We start from the raw sequence: 21,244 nt of genomic DNA, 5'->3' as shown, positions 1-21,244 counted from the left end.
TGAAATATACCGCTTTGAAATTGGGTCCACATTTTTTTAAACCACCCTGCATTAGCGTCTTACAAATTTACCCACGATAAGCCAATTTGGTTGACCCATCATTTGCGACGATATGCAGATCTCTTCTGGAAAGACAAATAAATTAAAGCAGATCTAACAGAGCCCAGTGAGCCTTACCCTGGTAAAATTAAACACGGCTTGAGTTTATGAAGCGCTTTGCTGCACTAATAAATCTGAATGTTTGTTTTAGTAACCACCCACCCCCACACACCAAGTTGGCTTCAAGTCTCAGCCGTAGTGGGCGGGGTCACACTAGGGACGAGGAGGGGGCGGTGCTGTAGTAGGCGGGGTCACACTAGGGACGAGGAGGGGGCGGTGCCGTAGTGGGCGGGGTCACACTAGGGACGAGGAGGTGGCGGTGCCGTAGTGTGACCCCGCCCACTACGGCACCGCCCCCTCCTCGTCCCTCCCCTCCCCCTCCTCCTGCCGCTCTCATCAACTCCACTTCGCTCTCTCTCTCACAGCTCCCATAATCTCTCTCTCCTTCTCTCTCTCTCCCCTTCTCTCGCTCATCCGCTCCGTGGGCCCCTTCGCGCACACGACGACGGGACTACGCAGCGGTGACGGGGCCCGTCTGAGACCGACCGTAACCGAGGTCCCGGCCACACTGCCGTCGAGTTCTGTTCACGCTCCCGCCCGCCCCGCCCGCCCGCCTTCCGGCTTCCAGGGAGGAGTGAGAGACGGCAAGCAGCCAGCAGCAGCAGCCAGCAGCCTGTGGAGTTACAAGGTTTTGTCTGGAGACCCCGTTAAGACAAAATCCACGACTACAAACAACCACGTGACCAGCACCACCACCACCAGCACGTGATCACCAGCACGTGGTAATGGCTACCTTTTGTCGCACGCTGCTGCTGTTGTCGCTGTCTGTGTGAGCAGCAGCAGCAGCACGTGGAGGAAGTGGGGTTGGTTGCAAGTGTGGAAGTGGAGAGAGACGGAGAAGTTTGTACTTGTTTTGTTCACGATATTAATTATAAATAGATGGTGATGCTGCTGCTTGCTTGCACAGCGTCACAAACTCTTGCGGTTCTGCGAGGTCGCATTCGTAAACAACAACAACAGTTTGTAAAGTTGTTGCGTGGTGTGAAGTAAACAAGTTTATGTCGTCCGTGATGATGGTGTGGTTGTTGTGGTTGTTGGTGGTGGTGGTGGGGTGTTCTGGGCTCCCTTATTTATGTTTAATGATTGTTGTTTGTGACAATCTTTGAAGCCGTAGCAGCTATACGTTGATGATGGTGTGGTTGTTGTTGGTGGTGGGGTGTTCTGGGCTCCCTTATTTATGTTTAATGATTGTTGTTTGTGACGATCTTTGAAGCCGTAGCAGCTATACGTTGATGGTGGTGTGGTTGTTGGTGGTGGTGGGGTGTTCTGGGCTCCCTTATTTATGTTTAATGATTGTTGTTTGTGATAATCTTTGAAGCCGTAGCAGCTATACGTTGATGATGGCGTGGTTGTTGTGGTTGTTGGTGGTGGGGTGTTCTGGGCTCCCTTATTTATGTTTAATGATTGTTGTTTGTGATAATCTTTGAAGCCGTAGCAGCTATACGTTGAACAAGTCGGATTGATGAGTAACTCTGATAACTTGGCACAAGTTACATTTTGATTTTTATGCTTTCGTGACTGCAGGGATTCTTATTCTTGGTTCTTTTTGGTAAAGTCACCACGTAGAAGGGAAACTATAAAATAATAAAAATATAACACAAAATTCTCACGACGTTTCGACTGCAACACAAGCAATCATCATCAGGTGTGAAAACCACAGCAAGAATATTTTGTTGTGGTTTTCACGCCTGATGATGATTGCTTGTGTTGCAGTCGATACGTCGTGAGAATTGTATTATTTGTATTATTTTATTGTTTCCCTTCTATGTGACTTTACCGAAAGAACCAAGAATAATTTTATTGTTTTATATTTTTATTATTTTATTGTTTTATATTTTTATTGTTTTATTGTTTCCCTTCTACGTGGTGACTTTACCGAACGAACCAAGAATATTTTAGCACAAGTTGTGGTGGTGGTGAACGGGGCCTTTGGCGTTTGTGGTTTACGTGGCTGTGTTATTGTTTGATTTATTGTTCTGATATACAGCACCTCTAATGTATTTTTGCCGTAATTACAGTACTCTTATTCGTAGTTTAAAAGTAACGTGTATAGATTTTACAAGTTCTAAGTTACGAGTGAACGACTGTGTCTGATTTTTCGTGGCTAACGTGGCTGTGTTAATGAGCTCCACGTGGTTAATACACGTGGCCGATTTACGACTGCGGTCATTTATAAAGGTGTATTATAAGTGCTGTGTTTTACAGTATAAAGTACCACCACCACCGTGTGTGTGTACAGACGGTGGGAGCGGTTTAATAGGACGTGTGATAATATGCCTGACACATTTCTTTGCATTTTCTACATACGTGTAAAATCTATGACACTCAAGCGCATGTTTAAATAACTTGCTGAATACAAATACGGGCATGTTACATAACGCTTGAACAATGTAGTATTGAGATGCTGTGAATCACAATGGATGACGTAATTGTTATGGCGAGTGGCTTTTTAACAATCGATTCGGCAAAACAAAACTGAAACCTTTTAACAAGGATTCATGTTACTGCATTAACCACATACTATGATAAAAAAAACATACTATGATAATATATGATGCATTGTCCTTGAAACTGATTGGTCCACACCAAGGGATGGCTTTCTTGGTGTGGACCAATCAGTTTCAAGGACAATGCATCATATATGATCATAGTATGTGTTTTGTTTGCATTTTGACTGCAGGTATTGTGGTTAATGCAGTAACATGAATCCTTGATAAAAGGTTTCAGTTTTGTTGCCAGAAAAAAGGGGAAAAAACACTATTATTATATTTTGGTACTGGCAAAGGAGGTCTAATGATGGAAAACGTTGATCCATCTGAGCAGTGTCCGCTCACTCTGGCTGACACGTGTGTACTCATTGTTGTATTGTGTCTGTGTGTGTGTGTCCGTGTGTGTGTCCGTGTGTGTGTGTCCGTGTGTGTGTGTCTGTGTGTGTATGTCTGTGTGTGTGTCCGTGTGTGTGTCCGTGTGTGTCCGTGTGTGTGCAAGCAGGTTGTTGTTGTTGTTCCTCCCCCTTTGAAACTCCTGCCAAGGTGCTTACACATAGAAGAACTTCAGTGTACACCGTACACAGCAGGTTGCAACATCCTTGTACAAACACACACACACTCACACACTTATATACACACTCACATACACTCATACACACTCATATACACACTCATATACACACTCACATACACACTGACATACACACACACATACACACTCATGTACACACTCACATACACATACACACTCACATACATACTCACATACACACACACATACACACTCACATACACACTCACATTCACACTCATATACACACACATACACACTCACATACACACTCACATACACACTCACATTCACACTCATATACACACTCATATACACACTCACATTCACACTCATATACACACACACATACACACTCACATACACACTTACATACACACTCACATTCACACTCATATACACACAAACTCACATACACACTCACAAACACACTCACATTCACACTCATATACACACTCATATACACACTCACATACACACTCACATACACACATATACATACACACATACACACTCATATACACACTAATATACACACTCATATACACACTCACATACACACTCACATACACACTCACATACACACTCACATACACACTCATATACACACTCATATACACATACACGCTCACATACACACTCACATACATACACACATACACACTCATATACACACTCATATACATACACACACACTCACATACACATACACACTCACATACATACACATACACACTCATATACACAACAACGACAAAGATCCCCCATATTACCTTAACAGACTGTATACACACATACACACTCACATACACACTCACATACACACTCACATACACACACACACTCACATACACACTCATATACATACTCACACACATACACACACTCACATACACACTCACATACACACTCATATACACACTCACATACACACATACACACTCACATACACACATACAACAACAACAACCGCCATTCGCCACTAAGTGGCGGTGACGTCACCACGACGCTTGTGCCAGGCTATGTGCACCCTGAGGCCACGTGAAGTGTCGAACGCCCGCTGGCAGGAGGTCACGGGGCAGACCCAGGTGCCACGGGTCGACTGACTGAGATGATTGGCTGATGCACCACCTGTGCCCCCTACTGTGCCAACCTGCTGTGCTTTAGCCACCCGGCGCTCCGCTCGCTGTTGTGAGCGTCGCTCCTCCGCCCTCCGTTGTTGTTGGAGGGCGACTGCCTCCAACTGCCCAGTAGCATCCTTCACGAGCCTCCTCCACAGAGGCCGATCTTGACACCGCTGGTACCAGTCATCGGCAAGTCCACTCAGCTCCACGTCCTCCTGTACCACATCACTCCATCTCTTCTCTAGCCCGTGCCGCGCCCGCCCAGCCCCCTCAATCCGGCCAAACAAAAGCTGTTTCGGCATGCGGTGGCTGGGCATGCGGGCTACATGACCCAGCCATCGCAGCCTTGCCTGCCGGAGGAGCTCACCGATGGGACCCTGCCCAGATCTTTCAAGGATTTGTGAGCTCCTCACACAATCCAGTCTGGTTAAACCCAGGATGGATCGTAGGCAGGCCAGCCTAAATGTTTCTAACCGGCGAAGATGTTCCACCAGGGGGGTCCACGTCTCGCAAGCGTAGAGAAGGGAGGGAATGACCGTGGCCGAGAAGACCTGAAGCTTAGTGCGGAGCGACAGACCAGGTAGCTTCCACACAGCGTTACGCAACCGATGAAAAGATATTGCCGCTCGACTGATTCGGAGTGAGACCTCTGCTGTTAAACTGGAGCCAGTCATAAGCACACTGCCCAGGTATGGGAAACTCTCCACTCTCTCCACAACTGCCCCATCACCGATTGGGAGTTGTGGGGGTGGAGTGTCCGATGGTACAAAATACCCAGGCAGGTGCTTAGTTTTGGTGGGGCTGATGGTAAGGCCCCACCTCTTAGTGGCACGCTCCAGTCTCAGCAGCAGCGTCTCCAACTCCTCCTCTGACTGAGCAGCTATTACCAAATCATCAGCATACATAACGTGGTTGAGCAATAGGGAGCCATCCCTTGACCGCACCCGGGCATCGATTAGCCTCCCATTATATCTGTACCATATGGAGATTCCCCCGGTACAGCTATTGAAGGCTTCACGAACTACGTGGTCAAAATAGATGTTAAATAATGTGGGAGCCAGAGGACATCCCTGTCGCACCCCAAGATGTACAGGGAATGGCTCTGACTCCCGGCCACGTAGTTTTACCCGGGCCCGCTCATTATCATGAAGGTCCTTAATGATCGTGAGCAGAGGGTCAGGTACTCCAAAAGCACGAAGAACGACCCAGAGCCCAGGCCTACTGATGGTATCATAGGCCTTGACCAGGTCAATAAAGCAGAGATGTAGGTCTTGTTGGAATTCCCTACACCTCTGCTGTAGCAGACGGACAGAAAATATGGCATCTGTGCAGGACCGCCCTTTCCTGAAACCGCATTGGGGCTCCGCAAGCCTCTCCTCAGCGTGCCTGGCAAGGCGATGCTGAATAATCCTTGCCAGGACCTTTCCCGGCACACTGAGGAGTGAGATGCCCCTGTAGTTGTTACAGTCTGTGCGGTCCCCCTTCTTAAAAAGGGGGACCACCAGGGCATCCTTCCAATCCTGCGGAACCCGTCCAGTGGTCCAGACTGTTGTTATGATGTCATATAGGGCAGTCTGTGCACAAACGCCACCCTCCCTCAGCATTTCGCTTGGGAGATCATCTCTGCCCGCTGCCTTTCCTGGTCTCAGACTCCGGATCGCCTTCAATACTTCCTCAGCAGATGGCACCTCAGCCAGCCACTCACAGGGGGTGACTTCATCCAATATTTGAGGCACCGCAGCCTCAGCAGGGTCATCCTCACTTTGTGCCACGATGTTTTCCTGGCTGAGGGATTTTCCCTCCCCCAGGACCTCACAGAAATGCTCAGCAAATCTGCGAACCTGTTCCTGGGGGTCGGAAATTGGATCACCGTTTTTTCCCCTAATGATGGTAATAGGTGTGGCGCTGCAGGTTACTTTTTTGATGGAGTTAAATAGAGATTTGTGATCACGGGCCACTGAGGCAGACTCCATCTCCTCAGCAACCCGCGACCACCACCCATCCTTGCAGCGCCTCACGGCTCTCCGAACCTCCGAGCGAAGGCTGCGGTAAGCCTCCTCATTCTCTGACGTGGGATTCTGTAGCCGATGACAGTGGGCCTGTCGCTTTTTCTCAACCATCCTGAACAACTCCTCTGTCATCCAGGGTGTCTGGGGAGGTCTGGACCACGTACCCAGAGCAGCCATTGCAGCTGCATGAGTCACAGTCCTAAACCTCGCCCATTTACCCTCGACATCAGGAGGAGTCGGGGACGATGCCAATCCCAGCCGCAAGCGATGATGAAATTCTCGCTTGCAACTTTCATCAGATAACTGAGACCAGGCCACTTTAGGTTGGAATGGGGTCCTGGGTGTACACCCACCACCGGAGTGGAAGAATGGCAGGCGCATCTTACAGATGACTAGTCGATGGTCAGAGGGCAGATCAGCTCCACGGTAGGTCCTGGTGTCAAGGACATGGGCTCGCATTCGCTGGTCCGTCACTATGTAGTCCAGCAGATGTTCTTGCTTGGACCCGGCATGCATCCATGATGTTGTGTGGATGCGCCGATGCCGGAACAGCGTGTTGGTAATTACAAGCCCATGGGCTGCACAAAAATCTAGCAGCCTCCTACCGTTGTTATTGAGCTGATCTGGCCCATGCCCTCCAATCACTCCAGACCAGGTGCCAGTATCATGACCAACTCGGGCATTGAAGTCACCCAACATGATGACTCTATCCCGAGGGGCCACTTTAGCCAGCACCTGTGACAGGAGGTCATAGAAGGCATCTGACTCATCGGCTTTGCCTGCATCCCTCCACGGATGTTCATCTTCGGTGGGGGCATAAGTAACCACGACCACCATTCCACACCTCCGGTTGATGGGAAGGCGAGCCCAAAGTAGCCTGGGGCTTACAGCTTCCCACACCTCACCGCCACGCTCCCACGCCCCCTTCATTCTTTTGTTCAAAAGAAGACCCACACCCTGTTGTTTGGCAGTCTGCTGCCCCGAGTAAAGGACTGTCCACCCCTCATGGTGGCAGGAGCCAGAGCCGGTCCACCGGACCTCCTGAATGCCGCATAGATCCAGGCGGTACCGGTCCAGCTCCCGACAGAGGAGTGGCAGCCTCTCCTCTGCAGTGAGCGTTCGAACATTCCACGTGGCCACCCGTAGTGGCTTTTCGTTGTTTCTGGAGTAGCCCCGAGGGTAGGTATTCAATCTCCTGGCTCCGCCAATTGGGGTTTGGCCAGGAGACGTCATAGACGCCTGGCCCCCCGGGGCCTCCGGCACAAGCTTAGTTGTTACATATTTCAGTTTAATTCGTGGTTTCGTGGTAATTAATTGAAGGTGGAGGGGTTACCAGCCCCTCGCACCCGTCCAGAGCCCCCGTTTAGCCCCTGTGGTGGACACATATGCCATGAGGGGAGGAGCCAATCAAAATTGGATCTCCCCCCACAGCGCTGTCCACGACAGAGTTGCCCGTCCGGCACCGCGAGGAGGTAGGGGGTTGTTTTGCCGGACACACACATACATACACACACACACTCACACTCTTACTACATTACGCCAAGAATGCAGTAAGTGGTCAGATCGTAAACATTCGGGATAATTATTCACCCAAACAAAAATTATATCGTACGTACTGATCACACCCCTAAACTCACTTAAGTCATGTACTAAGGTGTGTCTTGATAATGTTAACTGGTTACTTGACGGAGTGACCACACCCCCCCCCCCCACCATACTGATAGATGATTTAAAAAAAAATGAACGGATCAATGAATGACTCATCACGTGCTAATCACTCATCAACATCCTGTTGTCAAGAGTGATTTAATATCACTTCTCTGTGTAGTAATTTCATGGCGGTACAGGGCTTGCACAGTCAGTGCAAGATGTATTCAAAGAGCACTGCCCAATTTTAAGTGAACGTGAAATTGCATGCAACAAAGTAGCAAACGTGTTACGTTGAACTGGCAATTGCATTTACGTAGATATTGCGTTTTACATAAGCATCACATGGAGCTACTGTGTTTGTAATATAATGGTTCCATCTGCTTCGTTTTTATGAAATGTTTTATTTATTTAAAGCATCATGATCATCCATTACTGCTGCTAACCACTAAATGAATGCATTAATTTCCTTTCAATTTGTGAATATAGGTGCACGTGGCCATGCGAGATCTGAAAGTGATGTGTGTAAGGGCGGTCACACGCCTATCACTTGATTAATTGCAGTTTTAAGTCAGGGTTGAATGTTGACGCATTGATCCCCATTGCCTTGTGATCTCTTAAGTGGCCGATCATTCGTTGTTCCTAACAAAACGCCAGTCCACCGACGTTGGAGAATGAGTGGCTTCGCCTTGACCTAACGAATGTACCTGCATCAACCCTGACTGCACACCCAACCCCCCTTGTTGATGTAACAATATAAATCCTTAAAACGGCCTAGCAGCGCAACGTCCCACTGCTCTTTATTTTGTTGTCGTTCCGCAGCAGCCCGGAAGATGAAGCCCCGTGCGCCGGTACCACCGCTGATGCGGTCCCAGTCCCAGACTGGGACCCCCAGCTTAGACCCACCGGACGGTGGCGACGGCCCCCCAGTGGACAATGTGGAGCTCAACGTCATCCTGCCGGGCGGGGCGCACCACGTGGCCCGAGTCGACGGGAGGTGCCTGTCGTGCACTTGGATTATTTACACAAAGATAAACAGACAAAGATCCCCCGTGTAGCCTGTAACAGAGTTGTAGGGGCAAGTGCTGTTAGCGAGCACACACAAAGACAAAGATCCCCCACCGTGTAGCCTGTAACAGACTGTAGGGGCAAGTGCTGTTAGCGAGCACACACAAAGACAAAGATCCCCCGTGTAGCCTGTGACAGGCTTTAGGGGCAAGTGCTGTTAGCGAGCAGCACACAAAGACAAAGATCCCCCGTGTAGCCTGTAACAGACTGTAGGGGCAAGTGCTGTTAGCGAGCAGCACACAAAGACAAAGATCCCCCGTGTAGCCTTAACAGACTGTTGGGCAAGTGCTGTTAGCGAGCACTTATGAAGGCCGGAACGGTACACGAGGGGGTGGGTGGCCAGCACCACGCCCGACCGCCTTTGTCTCCCCAGTGGCAATGTTTTTATCCACCGCACCAGGTACTCATTTGAGGCTGAGTCGACCTAGGGGAGGCCCGGGACCCGTTCAGATAATTGTCACCGGTGTTGGCCGTGAGCGGGAATCAAACCCGGGTCGCCAGGTTCATAGCGCAGCGTAGCGCTAACCGCTACACACACACACACGCACACTCATTCCATTCTTGCGGGGATCAAGCGATGGATGGGTAAGCATTTTATGGCCGCCCAAGTTTGGCACAGGCGTAATGGGTTCCGTAGACACACCTTCGTATAGACAACTCCTTTATTACAACACAGCGCTCCCCGACAGTCCTGATGGGCTGCTACAGCCCTAGGGACACGGCCTACTCCCGGCGTGCCGTGACGCTGGCAACGCTCTCGGCTCCTCCGCTGTGATCACCCTAGGGGGGGGCTGACCCCGACCCAGGGTCTACACTCTGGCTTCCTCTGACCTCGCCCTTATAAGGGCGTAGGGCCGGGGAGTCCCAGAGTCCCACCACTGGCCCCAGAGTCCTACCACAGGCCCAGAGTCCCACCAGCGGCCCCAGAGTCCCACCACTGACCTCAGAGTCCCACCACTGGCCCAGAGTCCCACCACTGGCCCCAGAGTCCAACCACTGGCCCCAGAGTCCCACCAGCGGCCCCAGAGTCCCACCACTGGCCCAGAGTCCCACCACTGGCCTCAGAGTCCACCACTGGCCCAGAGTCCCACCACTAGCCCCAGAGTCCCACCACCGGCCCAGAGTCCCACCACTGGCCCAGAGTCCCACCACTGGCCCCAGAGTCCCACCACTGGCCCAGAGTCCCACTACCAGTGCCCCAGAGTCCCACCACCACCGGCCCAGAGTCCCACCACTGGCCCAGAGTCCCACCACCACTGGCCCAGAGTCCCACCACTGGCCCCAGTGTCCCACCACCGGCCCAAAGTCCCACCACTGGCCCAGAGTCCCACCACCGGCCCAAAGTCCCACCACCGGCCCCAGAGTCCCACCACCGGCCCAGAGTCCCACCACTGGCCCAGAGTCCCACCACTGGCCCAGAGTCCCACCACTGGCCCAGAGTCCCACCACTGGCCCCAGAGTCCCACCACCGGCCCAGAGTCCCACCACTAGCCCCAGAGTCCCACCAGCGGCCCAGAGTCCCACCACCGGCCCAGAGTCCCACCACCGGCCCAGAGTCTCACCACCGGCCCGCACGGCGTCCCCGGGGCCCTTGCAAGGGGCCCCAGGGTCCTGTCTGGCTGCTACCGGTCTTCGGCTTCGGTCTTCAACTGGTCCCAGATCGGCTGGGGGAGGTCCCCTTTGATGCCCCTTGCCCAGTGAGGGGCTCAGCTGTCTGGGATCCTAGAAGCCCCGTAGCCCTTCACCCCGACGGTACGAGGTACCGTAGTACCATCTGTGGTGTTACACTACGTGGTACCGTAGTACCATCTGTGGTGTTACACTACGTGGTACCGTAGTACCATCTGTGGTGTTACACTACGTGGGACCGTAGTACCATCTGTGGTGTTACACTACTTGGTACCGTAGTACCATCTGTGGTGTTACACTACGTGGTACCGTAGTACTATCTGTGGTGTTACACTACGAGGTACCATCTGTGGTGTTACACTACGTAGTACCATCTGTGATGTTACACTACGAGGTACCCTAGTACCATCTGTGGTGTTACACTACGTGGTACCGTAGTACCATCTGTGGTGTTACACTACGAGGTACCGTAGTACCATCTGTGGTGTTACACTACGAGGTACCATCTGTGGTGTTACACTACGTGGTACCGTATTACCATCTGTGGTGTTACACCACGTAGTACCATCTGTGGTGTTACACTACGTAGTACCATCTGTGGTGTTACACTACGTAGTACCATCTGTGGTATTACACTACGTAGTACCATCTGTGGTGTTACACTAGTAGTACTATCTGTGGTGTTACACTAGTAGTACTATCTGTGGTGTTACACTAGTAGTACTATCTGTGGTGTTACACTAGTAGTACTATCTGTGGTGTTACACTACGTAGTACCATCTGTGGTGTTACACTAGTAGTACCACCTGTGGTGTTACACTACGTAGTACCATCTGTGGTGTTACACTACGTAGTACCATCTGTGGTGTTACACTAGTAGTACTATCTGTGGTGTTACACTAGTAGTACCATCTGTGGTGTTACACTACGTAGTACCATCTGTGGTGTTACACTACGTAGTACCATCTGTGGTGTTACACTACGTAGTACCATCTGTGGTGTTACACTACGTGGTACCGTAGTACCATCTGTGGTGCTACACAAGCATTGAAATGTCAATTTGGAAAGGTGTGAGAGTGGAGTTTAATGAGAGTGGTGAGTGGAGTTTAATGAGAGTGGTGAGTGGAGTTTAATGAGAGTGGTGAGTGGAGTTTAATGAGAGTGGTGAGTGGAGTTTAATAAGAGTGGTGAGTGGAGTTTAATAAGAGTAGTGAGTGGAGTTTAATAAGAGTGGTGAGTGAAGTTTAATAAGAGTGGTGAGTGGAGTTTAATGAGAGTGGTGAGTGGAGTTTAATGAGAGTGGTGAGTGGAGTTTAATAAGAGTGGTGAGTGGAGTTTAATAAGAGTAGTAAGTGGAGTTTAATAAGAGTGGTGAGTGGAGTTTAATAAGAGTGGTGAGTGGAGTTTAATAAGAGTGGTGAGTGGAGTTTAATAAGAGCGGTGAGTGGAGTTTAATAAGAGTGGTGAGTGGAGTTTAATAAGAGTAGTGAGTGGAGTTTAATAAGAGTGGTGAGTGGAGTTTAATAAGAGTGGTGAGTGGAGTTTAATAAGAGTGGTGAGTGGAGTTTAATAAGAGTGGTGAGTGGAGTTTAATGAGAGTGGTGAGTGGAGTTTAATAAGAGTGGTGAGTGGAGTTTAATAAGAGTGGTGAGTGGAGTTTAATAAGAGTGGTGAGTGGAGTTTAATGAGAGTGGTGAGTGGAGTTTAATAAGAGTGGTGAGTGGAGTTTAATAAGAGTGGTGAGTGGAGTTTAATAAGAGTGGTGAGTGGAGTTTAATGAGAGTGGTGAGTGGAGTTTAATAAGAGTGGTGAGTGGAGTTTAATAAGAGTGGTGAGTGGAGTTTAATAAGAGTGGTGAGTGGAGTTTAATGAGAGTGGTGAGTGGAGTTTAATAAGAGTGGTGAGTGGAGTTTAATAAGAGTGGTGAGTGGAGTTTAATAAGAGTGGTGAGTGGAGTTTAATAAGAGTGGTGAGTGGAGTTTAATAAGAGTGGTGAGTGGAGTTTAATAAGAGTGGTGAGTGGAGTTTAATAAGAGTGGTGAGTGGAGTTTAATGAGAGTGGTGTGTGGAGTTTAATGAGAGTGGTGAGTGGAGTTTAATAAGAGTGGTGAGTGGAGTTTAATAAGAGTGGTGAGTGGAGTTTAATAAGAGTGGTGAGTGGAGTTTATTAAGAGTGGTGAGTGTAGTTTAATAAGAGTGGTGAGTGGAGTTTAATAAGAGTGGTGAGTGGAGTTTAATGAGAGTGGTGAGTGGAGTTTAATAAGAGTGGTGAGTGGAGTTTAATAAGAGTAGTAAGTGGAGTTTAATAAGAGTGGTGAGTGGAGTTTAATAAGAGTGGTGAGTGGAGTTTAATAAGAGTGGTGAGTGGAGTTTAATAAGAGTGGTGAGTGGAGTTTAATAAGAGTGGTGAGTGGAGTTTAATAAGAGTAGTGAGTGGAGTTTAATAAGAGTGGTGAGTGGAGTTTAATAAGAGTGGTGAGTGGAGTTTAATAAGAGTGGTGAGTGGAGTTTAATAAGAGTGGTGAGTGGAGTTTAATAAGAGTGGTGAGTGGAGTTTAATAAGAGTGGTGAGTGGAGTTTAATAAGAGTGGTGAGTGGAGTTTAATAAGAGTGGTGAGTGGAGTTTAATAAGAGTGGTGAGTGGAGTTTAATGAGAGTGGTGTGTGGAGTTTAATGAGAGTGGTGAGTGGAGTTTAATAAGAGTGGTGAGTGGAGTTTAATAAGAGTGGTGAGTGGAGTTTAATAAGAGTGGTGAGTGGAGTTTATTAAGAGTGGTGAGTGTAGTTTAATAAGAGTGGTGAGTGGAGTTTAATAAGAGTGGTGAGTGGAGTTTAATGAGAGTGGTGAGTGGAGTTTAATGAGAGTGGTGAGTGGAGTTTAATAAGAGTGGTGAGTGGAGCTTAATAAGAGTGGTGAGTGGAGTTTAATAAGAGTGGTGAGTGGAGTTTAATAAGAGTGGTGAGTGGAGTTTAATAAGAGTGGTGGACGTGCTGCGTGGGTGGGCGAATGATCCCAGGTAAAACTGGCTCCACGTGGAATGTTTCTGTGCTCACACAGCGGGTTTTAAATGCATTAAAATAAATGTGTTATTTTCACGAAGCATAAATCTTCATGGCCGCGAGGTCAAATTGCCCTCTTTGCAAGCAACTTTATAATGAGCTATTTCCAGTTGTCTGTAATGTGGTCATCTTTTGGGTGATTGCATCTGCCGGTGTGTTATTTTTTTTGGGATTTGTTAAATGCGCAAATAATCGCTATGGATATAATAAACACGCCATTTTATTTCTTGGAAAACATTTACGGTCATTTTGAATACAACATTAAAAGTATATTTTGTATCCATGCAACACGTTTTAACTTGTTAAGCCGTGTTTGAAATCCATGAGTGTGAACAAGACGTATGATTGATCCCCCTCCTTGTAATACGTTAGGATGGTGAGTGTTTTGAAGATGCATTGTGTACAATTTTTTACTTACATTCCATACTCATTGCTACGGCCCCGTAAACAGTAATTTAAATTACACTCCACACATCGAATGTAAACATGACACAAACGCATCCGCGAGCGTTCATAGCCATGCTGTAAGAATATCACGCTGCATCTTTTGAACAATTTTCTGGTTTCTAAATTACGAGTCGGGCCTCAGTCGGGAAAAACAAATGTCCTTACGCACGACTCACACTTTGACGTTGACTTGGAGCTGCTGCTGCTGCCCACGTGTTGCTGTGTGAGCAGCAGGACGGTGACGGACCTCCTGGTTGAACTCTGCGGTCCCTACCGGTTGAGCCCTGACGGCCACACCCTGGAGCTGCTATCGAGGGACGATGCATCGCCTCTACAGTACGGGCCCAGCACACCGCTGGGGGCCCTCGGTGCTGGGACGGCCCTCCTCAAACCTCGGCCCGCCGGCGATGACCGACTGGAGAAGCCGATGCAGCCCGTTGTCCCGGAGGTAAAGCGTTGATTCGCTGACGCGGCCTCGTCGTAGGTAAGACTTTGACAGTCGAAACACGCTGGAACCTGCGTAGAGATCTTGGAGTGACGGGCTTCCTCCTAAAAAGCCTCGGCCCGCCACTGATGACCGACTCAGGAAGCCGATGCAGCCCGTTGTCCCGGAGGTAAAGCGTTGATTCGCTGACGCGGCCTCGTCGTAGACAAGACTTTGTACAGTCGAAACACGCTGAAACCTGCGTAGAGATCTCGGAGTGACAAAGCTGATTAGAAAAATGGACGTGTAAGCAAAGTGGCCCGGTTCATGCGTACATGCAAATAACTATTATTAGATGAATTATAAGAGTTTGAAACTACACTTTGAGCTAGGTGTGGCTATGGGTGTGTGTTAACACAGCATGTGTGTACATTGTCAGTACACAATTTTAGTTAAATTCTCCTTAAGTACATTTTAGACGTCATTGCCTCAATTGGTTAGCTTCTGCATTAGGCGTCTTTCACACATTTCCTCGGCCGTGTCGTGCTTGTTGACACTTTGTAGAAAGTCTCACGTGTTGTTACAGGTAAAAGGATTTTGTACAGTTTTGTATTAGGGTCCATCTGTGGATTACCATGTTATATACATGGCTCTCCGATTTGACCTTTGTGATAATGTGCCGGATTCATTTCTGAACCTTGCACGCATGCTGCCGACTACACCGTCACGCGATGAGTTATCATCGGGAAACCTTGACCCCTTCGGGTCAAATCTACTTATGAATGGAAATATTTGTGAGACTGGATTTGGTTGGATTTTGGTATCTTGACTAATGAAACATGATGAAATGCCATTATCACATCATGCCTCACTGGATGCACCGGTTGGTGTGACCCGCCAGTTTACAACTTGCAATTTATCAATCTTTGAAATAGCGTGATCAACCGGACTACGCGTTGATTGTGTTTTGATCGACCGACTGTGTTGCTTTATATGGTTTCCAAATGTTGCTAAACCCTGTTTGTCTGGTATGCTTCTCTCTCTGTGTCCCCTGTTGTATCTGTGTTAGTTCCCCCCTACTTGGGTGTCTGTGTATACATCTGAGGTTGTGTCTCCCCTCTCTCTTGTAAACTTAGCTCTTCTGTACCTGATGATGGCTGCTTGTGTTGCAACCGAAACGTCGTACGCTATTATGTTATTTTATTATTTATTATTTATACGTGACTTTACTGATAAAAAAACAAAGAGTAACTACATTTTGCTTTGGCTCAGTTCGCCTGCAGATCATGTTTTTACCAGGCTATACTTAGCATTCATCCAGTAGAAAATTTATACTGAATGATGATGCAGATGATGATGATAATACTTATCCATGGGTGGAATATGCTATGCAAACATTCTTATTTTAAAAATGTTTTACTTTTAAGCATCTTGTATAAACATTGCAACCTAATTAATTTTAAAGGAAAATATTTCCCTCTCGTCACTTCACCGGCTGTGATTATATTTATCACTTGCATTCAGTGAAAAGGATGGATTGCTTTTAGATCAAAGTATTTACGCGCCATACTTGGCTTTATTGAGAAGATAGAGTTGGACCGTTCCGTTCTTCTGTGCAAAGTTGAAGTCTGCTTCGAAAAGCGTACGATGCTTTTTGTTGTTAAATCTTTTAAATTTGACTGCCTCGTTACTTGGTAGTAATGAGGAAGTCAAATTTCCTCTTGGAAATATGTGAATGGTTGGAGTAAGATTTCAATTGGTAAAAGGAGACTGGCAGTCTTATGAATAATACGAAGGGCTAAGATGCAGCCACTTTGTGTGACTATTTGAGTAGGACTGTGGTGGTCAGGCAGAGTTGGAGTTGGTCAGTTTAACACGTAGCAGGCTTTCGCGACCAATATCCATCATAGAGGTTTTTGGGTTAGACCGCGTATAAATATATAAATGTTGTGTCGTGAAAACCCGCCACCACCCGACACAGCCAACTAGTAAGGGCTGTCGCGTAAACAGAACGTGGACGATTCGTCACTAGTACAGCACTCGTGTGTAGTGTATAGTGTAGTGTATAGTAGTGTATAGTGTAGTGTATAGTAGTGTATAGTGTAGTGTATAGCAGTGTATAGTGTAGTGTATAGTGTAGTGTAGTGTGTAGTGTATAGTGTAGTGTATAGTAGTGTATAGTGTAGTGTCTAGTAGTGTATAGTGTAGTGTATAGTAGTGTAGTGTATAGTGTAGTGTATAGTGTAGTGTACTAGTACAGCACACCGGTGTGTTGGGGAGCCAAGCCACAACATTTACAATCTGAGTATGACGTTTTGCCAGTAATTACAACCAGCTTCATCAGGCGACATCCAGATTTGTGGAGAAGTCTTCCTGTCTCGTTCCTTACATAGAGGCATAGATGCGTTTACTTTTGATTTATAGCCAGGTCAGCCTATACTGTCATAGTTTTATGCAACTGTTTCCATATTTCCTACTTTATTGACACCAACACAAGTACAATTAAATTACAACAATGAAATGCTCTTAAACAGAGATATGGATAGATATTGGTAATTAGAGACATGTGTTTTCCATGATATCCAAATCTATTACGTATTTCCAATTCTACTCTGCATTGTTTAGTCTGAAATGTAATTTAAGCATGCTTAGCAACTGCAGGTGCTTTAATCCTGGGGATCAGTGAACAAGGCCTTGATCTTCTCTCCTGTGGTGGCTTTGCATTGTACACCAGGATCAGGGGCTAGTTTAGAATGTTTAGCGAGTATGTAAATGTTGTGAAAGCCCAATTGTACCAGAGGCCATGGTACATTAGTTGATATTCTACCAAATGACAAAACGTCTTAGATTTTATCTTGTGATGGTTGTTTATTGTATACTAGACACAGAGGCATATAGCTGGATACAGACCGATAACCTTTGGTGCATTTATTTTCATCTTACAAGTTTAACACGTAGGCTTTCGCGACCAATATCATTCATAATAAAGGCTTTTGGGTTGGATCGCGTTATTTATAAACGTGTCGTAACCCTTATTGTTAAATTAAATATATTGCAACTACAATTCCTTATAGGGGAAACTACTAGTAATTAATAACAATTGAATAATTACCAATCTATTATATAATTACAATACCCTCCCCCTATCCACCTCTAATCGCTGCGCCTGATATGAGTTAAATGATGACGTCACCCTACTGCTGCTCTATTTAAGACCGGGAGCAAGCGGAGAGGGCTTCACCATTCTGGCGAATTGCCCGATGATGCTGGATCTAATCACCAGCGAAACATCGTATTCACAATGTTGTAAATTATGTTGTGGATTCACTCTTCTACGCGCAAATGGGCTAAAGTAGTGAACTAATTGTCTTTACTCTTTGGTTCTATTCGGTAAAGTCACCACGTAGGTAAAAAAATAAAACAATAAAATTCTCACGACGTTTCGGCCACAACACAAGCGGCCTTCATCAGGTGAAGGGACCAGCCTGTCTCGAGGACAGCGCTGGAGTGAAACACAGCCACGCTCAGACTACGACCTTTAAGTTTGGCTGTGTTTCACTCCAGCGCTGTCCTCTAGACAGGCTGGTCCCTTCACCTGATGAAGGCTGCTTGTGTTGTGGCCGAAACGTCGTGATTTTTGTTGTTTTATTTTTTTACCTACTACGTGACTTTACCGAATAGAACCAAAGAGTATGGATCCTTGCAGTCACGAAAGCTTCAAATCTAGAATATTTTGTCTTTTGTGAACGTGACACATGTTTACTGCTTTGGCCATGTCGGGTGGTGGAGGGTTTTACGACACATTTATAAATAACGCGATCTCACCCAAAAACCTTTATCGTGAATCATACAAGTTACACGATGAATTTGCTTAGTTAGAGGCTCTCCCCAGGGGTACAAATGCATGCATCCTGTCATCCAGGATATATGGAATATTACACAGCATCATTTGTTAAGCAGGTTATATACTGGTGATGTGATCCAGAAATTCGAAACCAGCTTACTTTCTGAAATCATGCTTTGTCTGCACTGCTGGAAAATATTGGTCTGGAAGGTCCATAGGCAGAATGGATGAAACATCATTACAAAAAGGTTTTTGTTGGGACTGAGCATGAGCCCAGTACAGAGTCACAGTACAAGGGGGGGAACAGAAAGACAAAACATAATTTTACAGTCTGTGTATTATGTATTCATTACCCATGATCCTCCACCACAAACTTGAGTTTGTGTATAGTTTTTCTGTTTTCTGCTGCTAAATCCACCATAGCTTTAATGGTGCTGCTGTTCTCAACAGCTGGAAACAGCATTTGTTTAAAAGGGCAATCCACAAGGTCGAAACTGGTGCAGAGTTTTCCTGCAAAGGCAGAGGCCCCATTGGCTGAGAGACAAATACAATAACATTGTTATTTGTGTGAAGAGGTGGGCTTCCTGTCCCATTGAACCTCCACTACAGCACATCATGAGGTTTTATACTGTAATTCAGACCAAGTGTAACCCAGTTTTAGTCCCCCTTAATCCACAGCCTAGCCCAGTATTTCATTTTTAAATGGAGAAATTTGATGAACGTTGACAGCTGGATCCTAAGAGGGTAAACGAAGACAGGATTTGTTAACGACAGCGTTCAATTCGTCGATCCTCTACTTAAATCTCTTAATTCTAGATTTGAAGCTTTCGTGACTGCAAGGATCCATACTCTTTGGTTCTATTGGGTAAAGTCACGTAGGTAAAAAATAAAATAACAAAAATCACGACGTTTCGGCCACAACACAAGCGGCCTTCATCAGGTGAAGGGACCGTGCTGTCATGAGGACAGCGTTGGAGTGAAAACAGCCAAGCTCAGGTCATGGCCCATGCACCTCCTACGTACATCGTGCTCATGTTTATACTAATTCCTTTGTCAAAGCGTTTTGCTTCCTCCCACACAGCTTAAAGGACGCGACCTGGGCTTGGCTGTTTTCACTCCAACGCTGTCCTCGTGACAGCACGGTCCCTTCACCTGATGAAGGCCACTTGTGTTGTTGTGGCCGAAACGTCGTGATTTTTTTTACCTACGTGACTTTACCGAATAGAAGCAAAGAGTATTACATCACTTAATTTGTTTTTCAGCAAACGGTGCGGCTGACGGTGAACTACTCGCGAGCGCGTAAGAAGACCGTAGTTCTGGCGAGCCCGCGCGTGGCCCTGCAAGCGCTGCTGCCCGACATCTGCAACGAGTGCGAGCTTGACGTCCACCACACGGCGCTGTTCGGGGACGCCAGCGAGACGGAGCTGCTCGATACGTCGTGCTCGCTGTCCGAGCTCGGCGTCAAGGAGGTGTACGCCGTCGACAGGAGCAGAGGTTTTGTTTTAACGTTACTTTTGAGCTGATGGAAAAGAACAAAAAATTAGTTTCGATTTGAAGCTTTCGTGACTGCAAGGATTCATCCTTCTTTGGTTCTTTTGGTAAAGTCACCGCCACGTAGAATGAGAATAAAATAATAAATTAATAAAATTAAATAACACAATAAAATTCTCACGACGTTTCGGCCACAACACAAGCGGCCTTCATCAGGTGAAGGGACGAGACTGTCAGGAGGACAGCGCTGGAGCCGCTTGTGTTGTGGCCGAAACGTCGTGAGAATTTTATTTTGTTATTTTATTTTATCAATTTATTATTTTATTCTCATTCTACGTGGTGGTGACTTTACCGAAAGAACCAAAGAATAAAAAATTCGTTTTATCATGGCGGTCCTTTATAAGGCTGGCTTAAAGCCTACCTTCCCTGCAGTTTCTTTTAGACTTGTCAATAGAACCTCCTGGTTATTGACCTAGAATTCATCTTCTTTGGTTCTTTCGGTAAAGTCACCACGTAGAATGAGAATAAAATAATAAATTAATAAAATAAAATAACACAATAAAGGTCAGACGACAGGTCTGTTCCTTTCACCTGAAGAGGGCCACTTGTGTTGTGGCCGAAACGTCGTAAGAATTTTATTGTGTTTTATTAATTTATTATTTTATTCTCATTCTACGTGGTGACTTTACCGAAAGAACCAAAGAAGATGCATCCTTGCAGTCACGAAAGCTTTAAATCGAAATTTGACCTAGAATTGTTTATTTTATCGGTATGACTTTTAAGATAACAATTTGTTTTAGACGTCTGTATATATGTGTGTATGTGTTCATGTGCGACTATATTTTGTACATTACAGGCCTATATATAACGCGTAAAAATGTTTCTTATATCATCATGCAATACATTTTTTTTTACATTTCATTTTGATGCCTTCCACACTACCCTGATATACCTGGAAATAATTCTGTTCTCATTTCAATCGTTCTGATGTACAGTCTATTGTCTAAATTTTGATTTAAAGCTTTCGTGACTGCAGTAATTCATATTCTTAGCTCTTTCGGTAAAGTCACGTTGAAGGGAAACAATAAAATATATTTTAAACAAAATATATTTTATTATCTTATTGTTTCCCTTCAACGTGACTTTACCGAAAGAGCTATTTAACGTAATGGGATGCCGATTTCATGAATCTTTGGTAGCCCATAGAGTCTAGGTCTAGCCATCCAGTTCACCATGGAAATGGAGGTGAATAACACACTCCCATTCCTAGATATTTTGCTTGG

At 46.5% G+C, this 21,244-nt stretch overlaps 1 protein-coding gene across 1 annotated transcript; it reads left to right on the top strand.

The window, feature by feature from the left end:
- Positions 1-481: 481 nt before the first annotated feature.
- Positions 482-21,036, top strand: LOC142911139 (cordon-bleu protein-like 1). Its single transcript, XM_076060224.1, has 3 exons — positions 482-881; positions 14,434-14,650; positions 19,733-21,036. The coding sequence occupies exons 2-3, from the start codon at positions 14,630-14,632 to the stop codon at positions 19,991-19,993; spliced, it is 282 nt and encodes a 93-aa protein (XP_075916339.1). The 5' UTR covers positions 482-881; positions 14,434-14,629; the 3' UTR covers positions 19,994-21,036.
- Positions 21,037-21,244: the final 208 nt, after the last annotated feature.

This window comes from Petromyzon marinus, unplaced genomic scaffold (genome assembly GCF_048934315.1).
Source record: "Petromyzon marinus isolate PM22_M1 ecotype Great Lakes invasive population unplaced genomic scaffold, UKy_Petmar_22M1.pri1.0 PM_G_Scaffold_17, whole genome shotgun sequence".
Classification (NCBI taxonomy): domain Eukaryota; kingdom Metazoa; phylum Chordata; class Hyperoartia; order Petromyzontiformes; family Petromyzontidae; genus Petromyzon; species Petromyzon marinus.
This window is presented reverse-complemented; position numbering and strand designations above follow the sequence as displayed.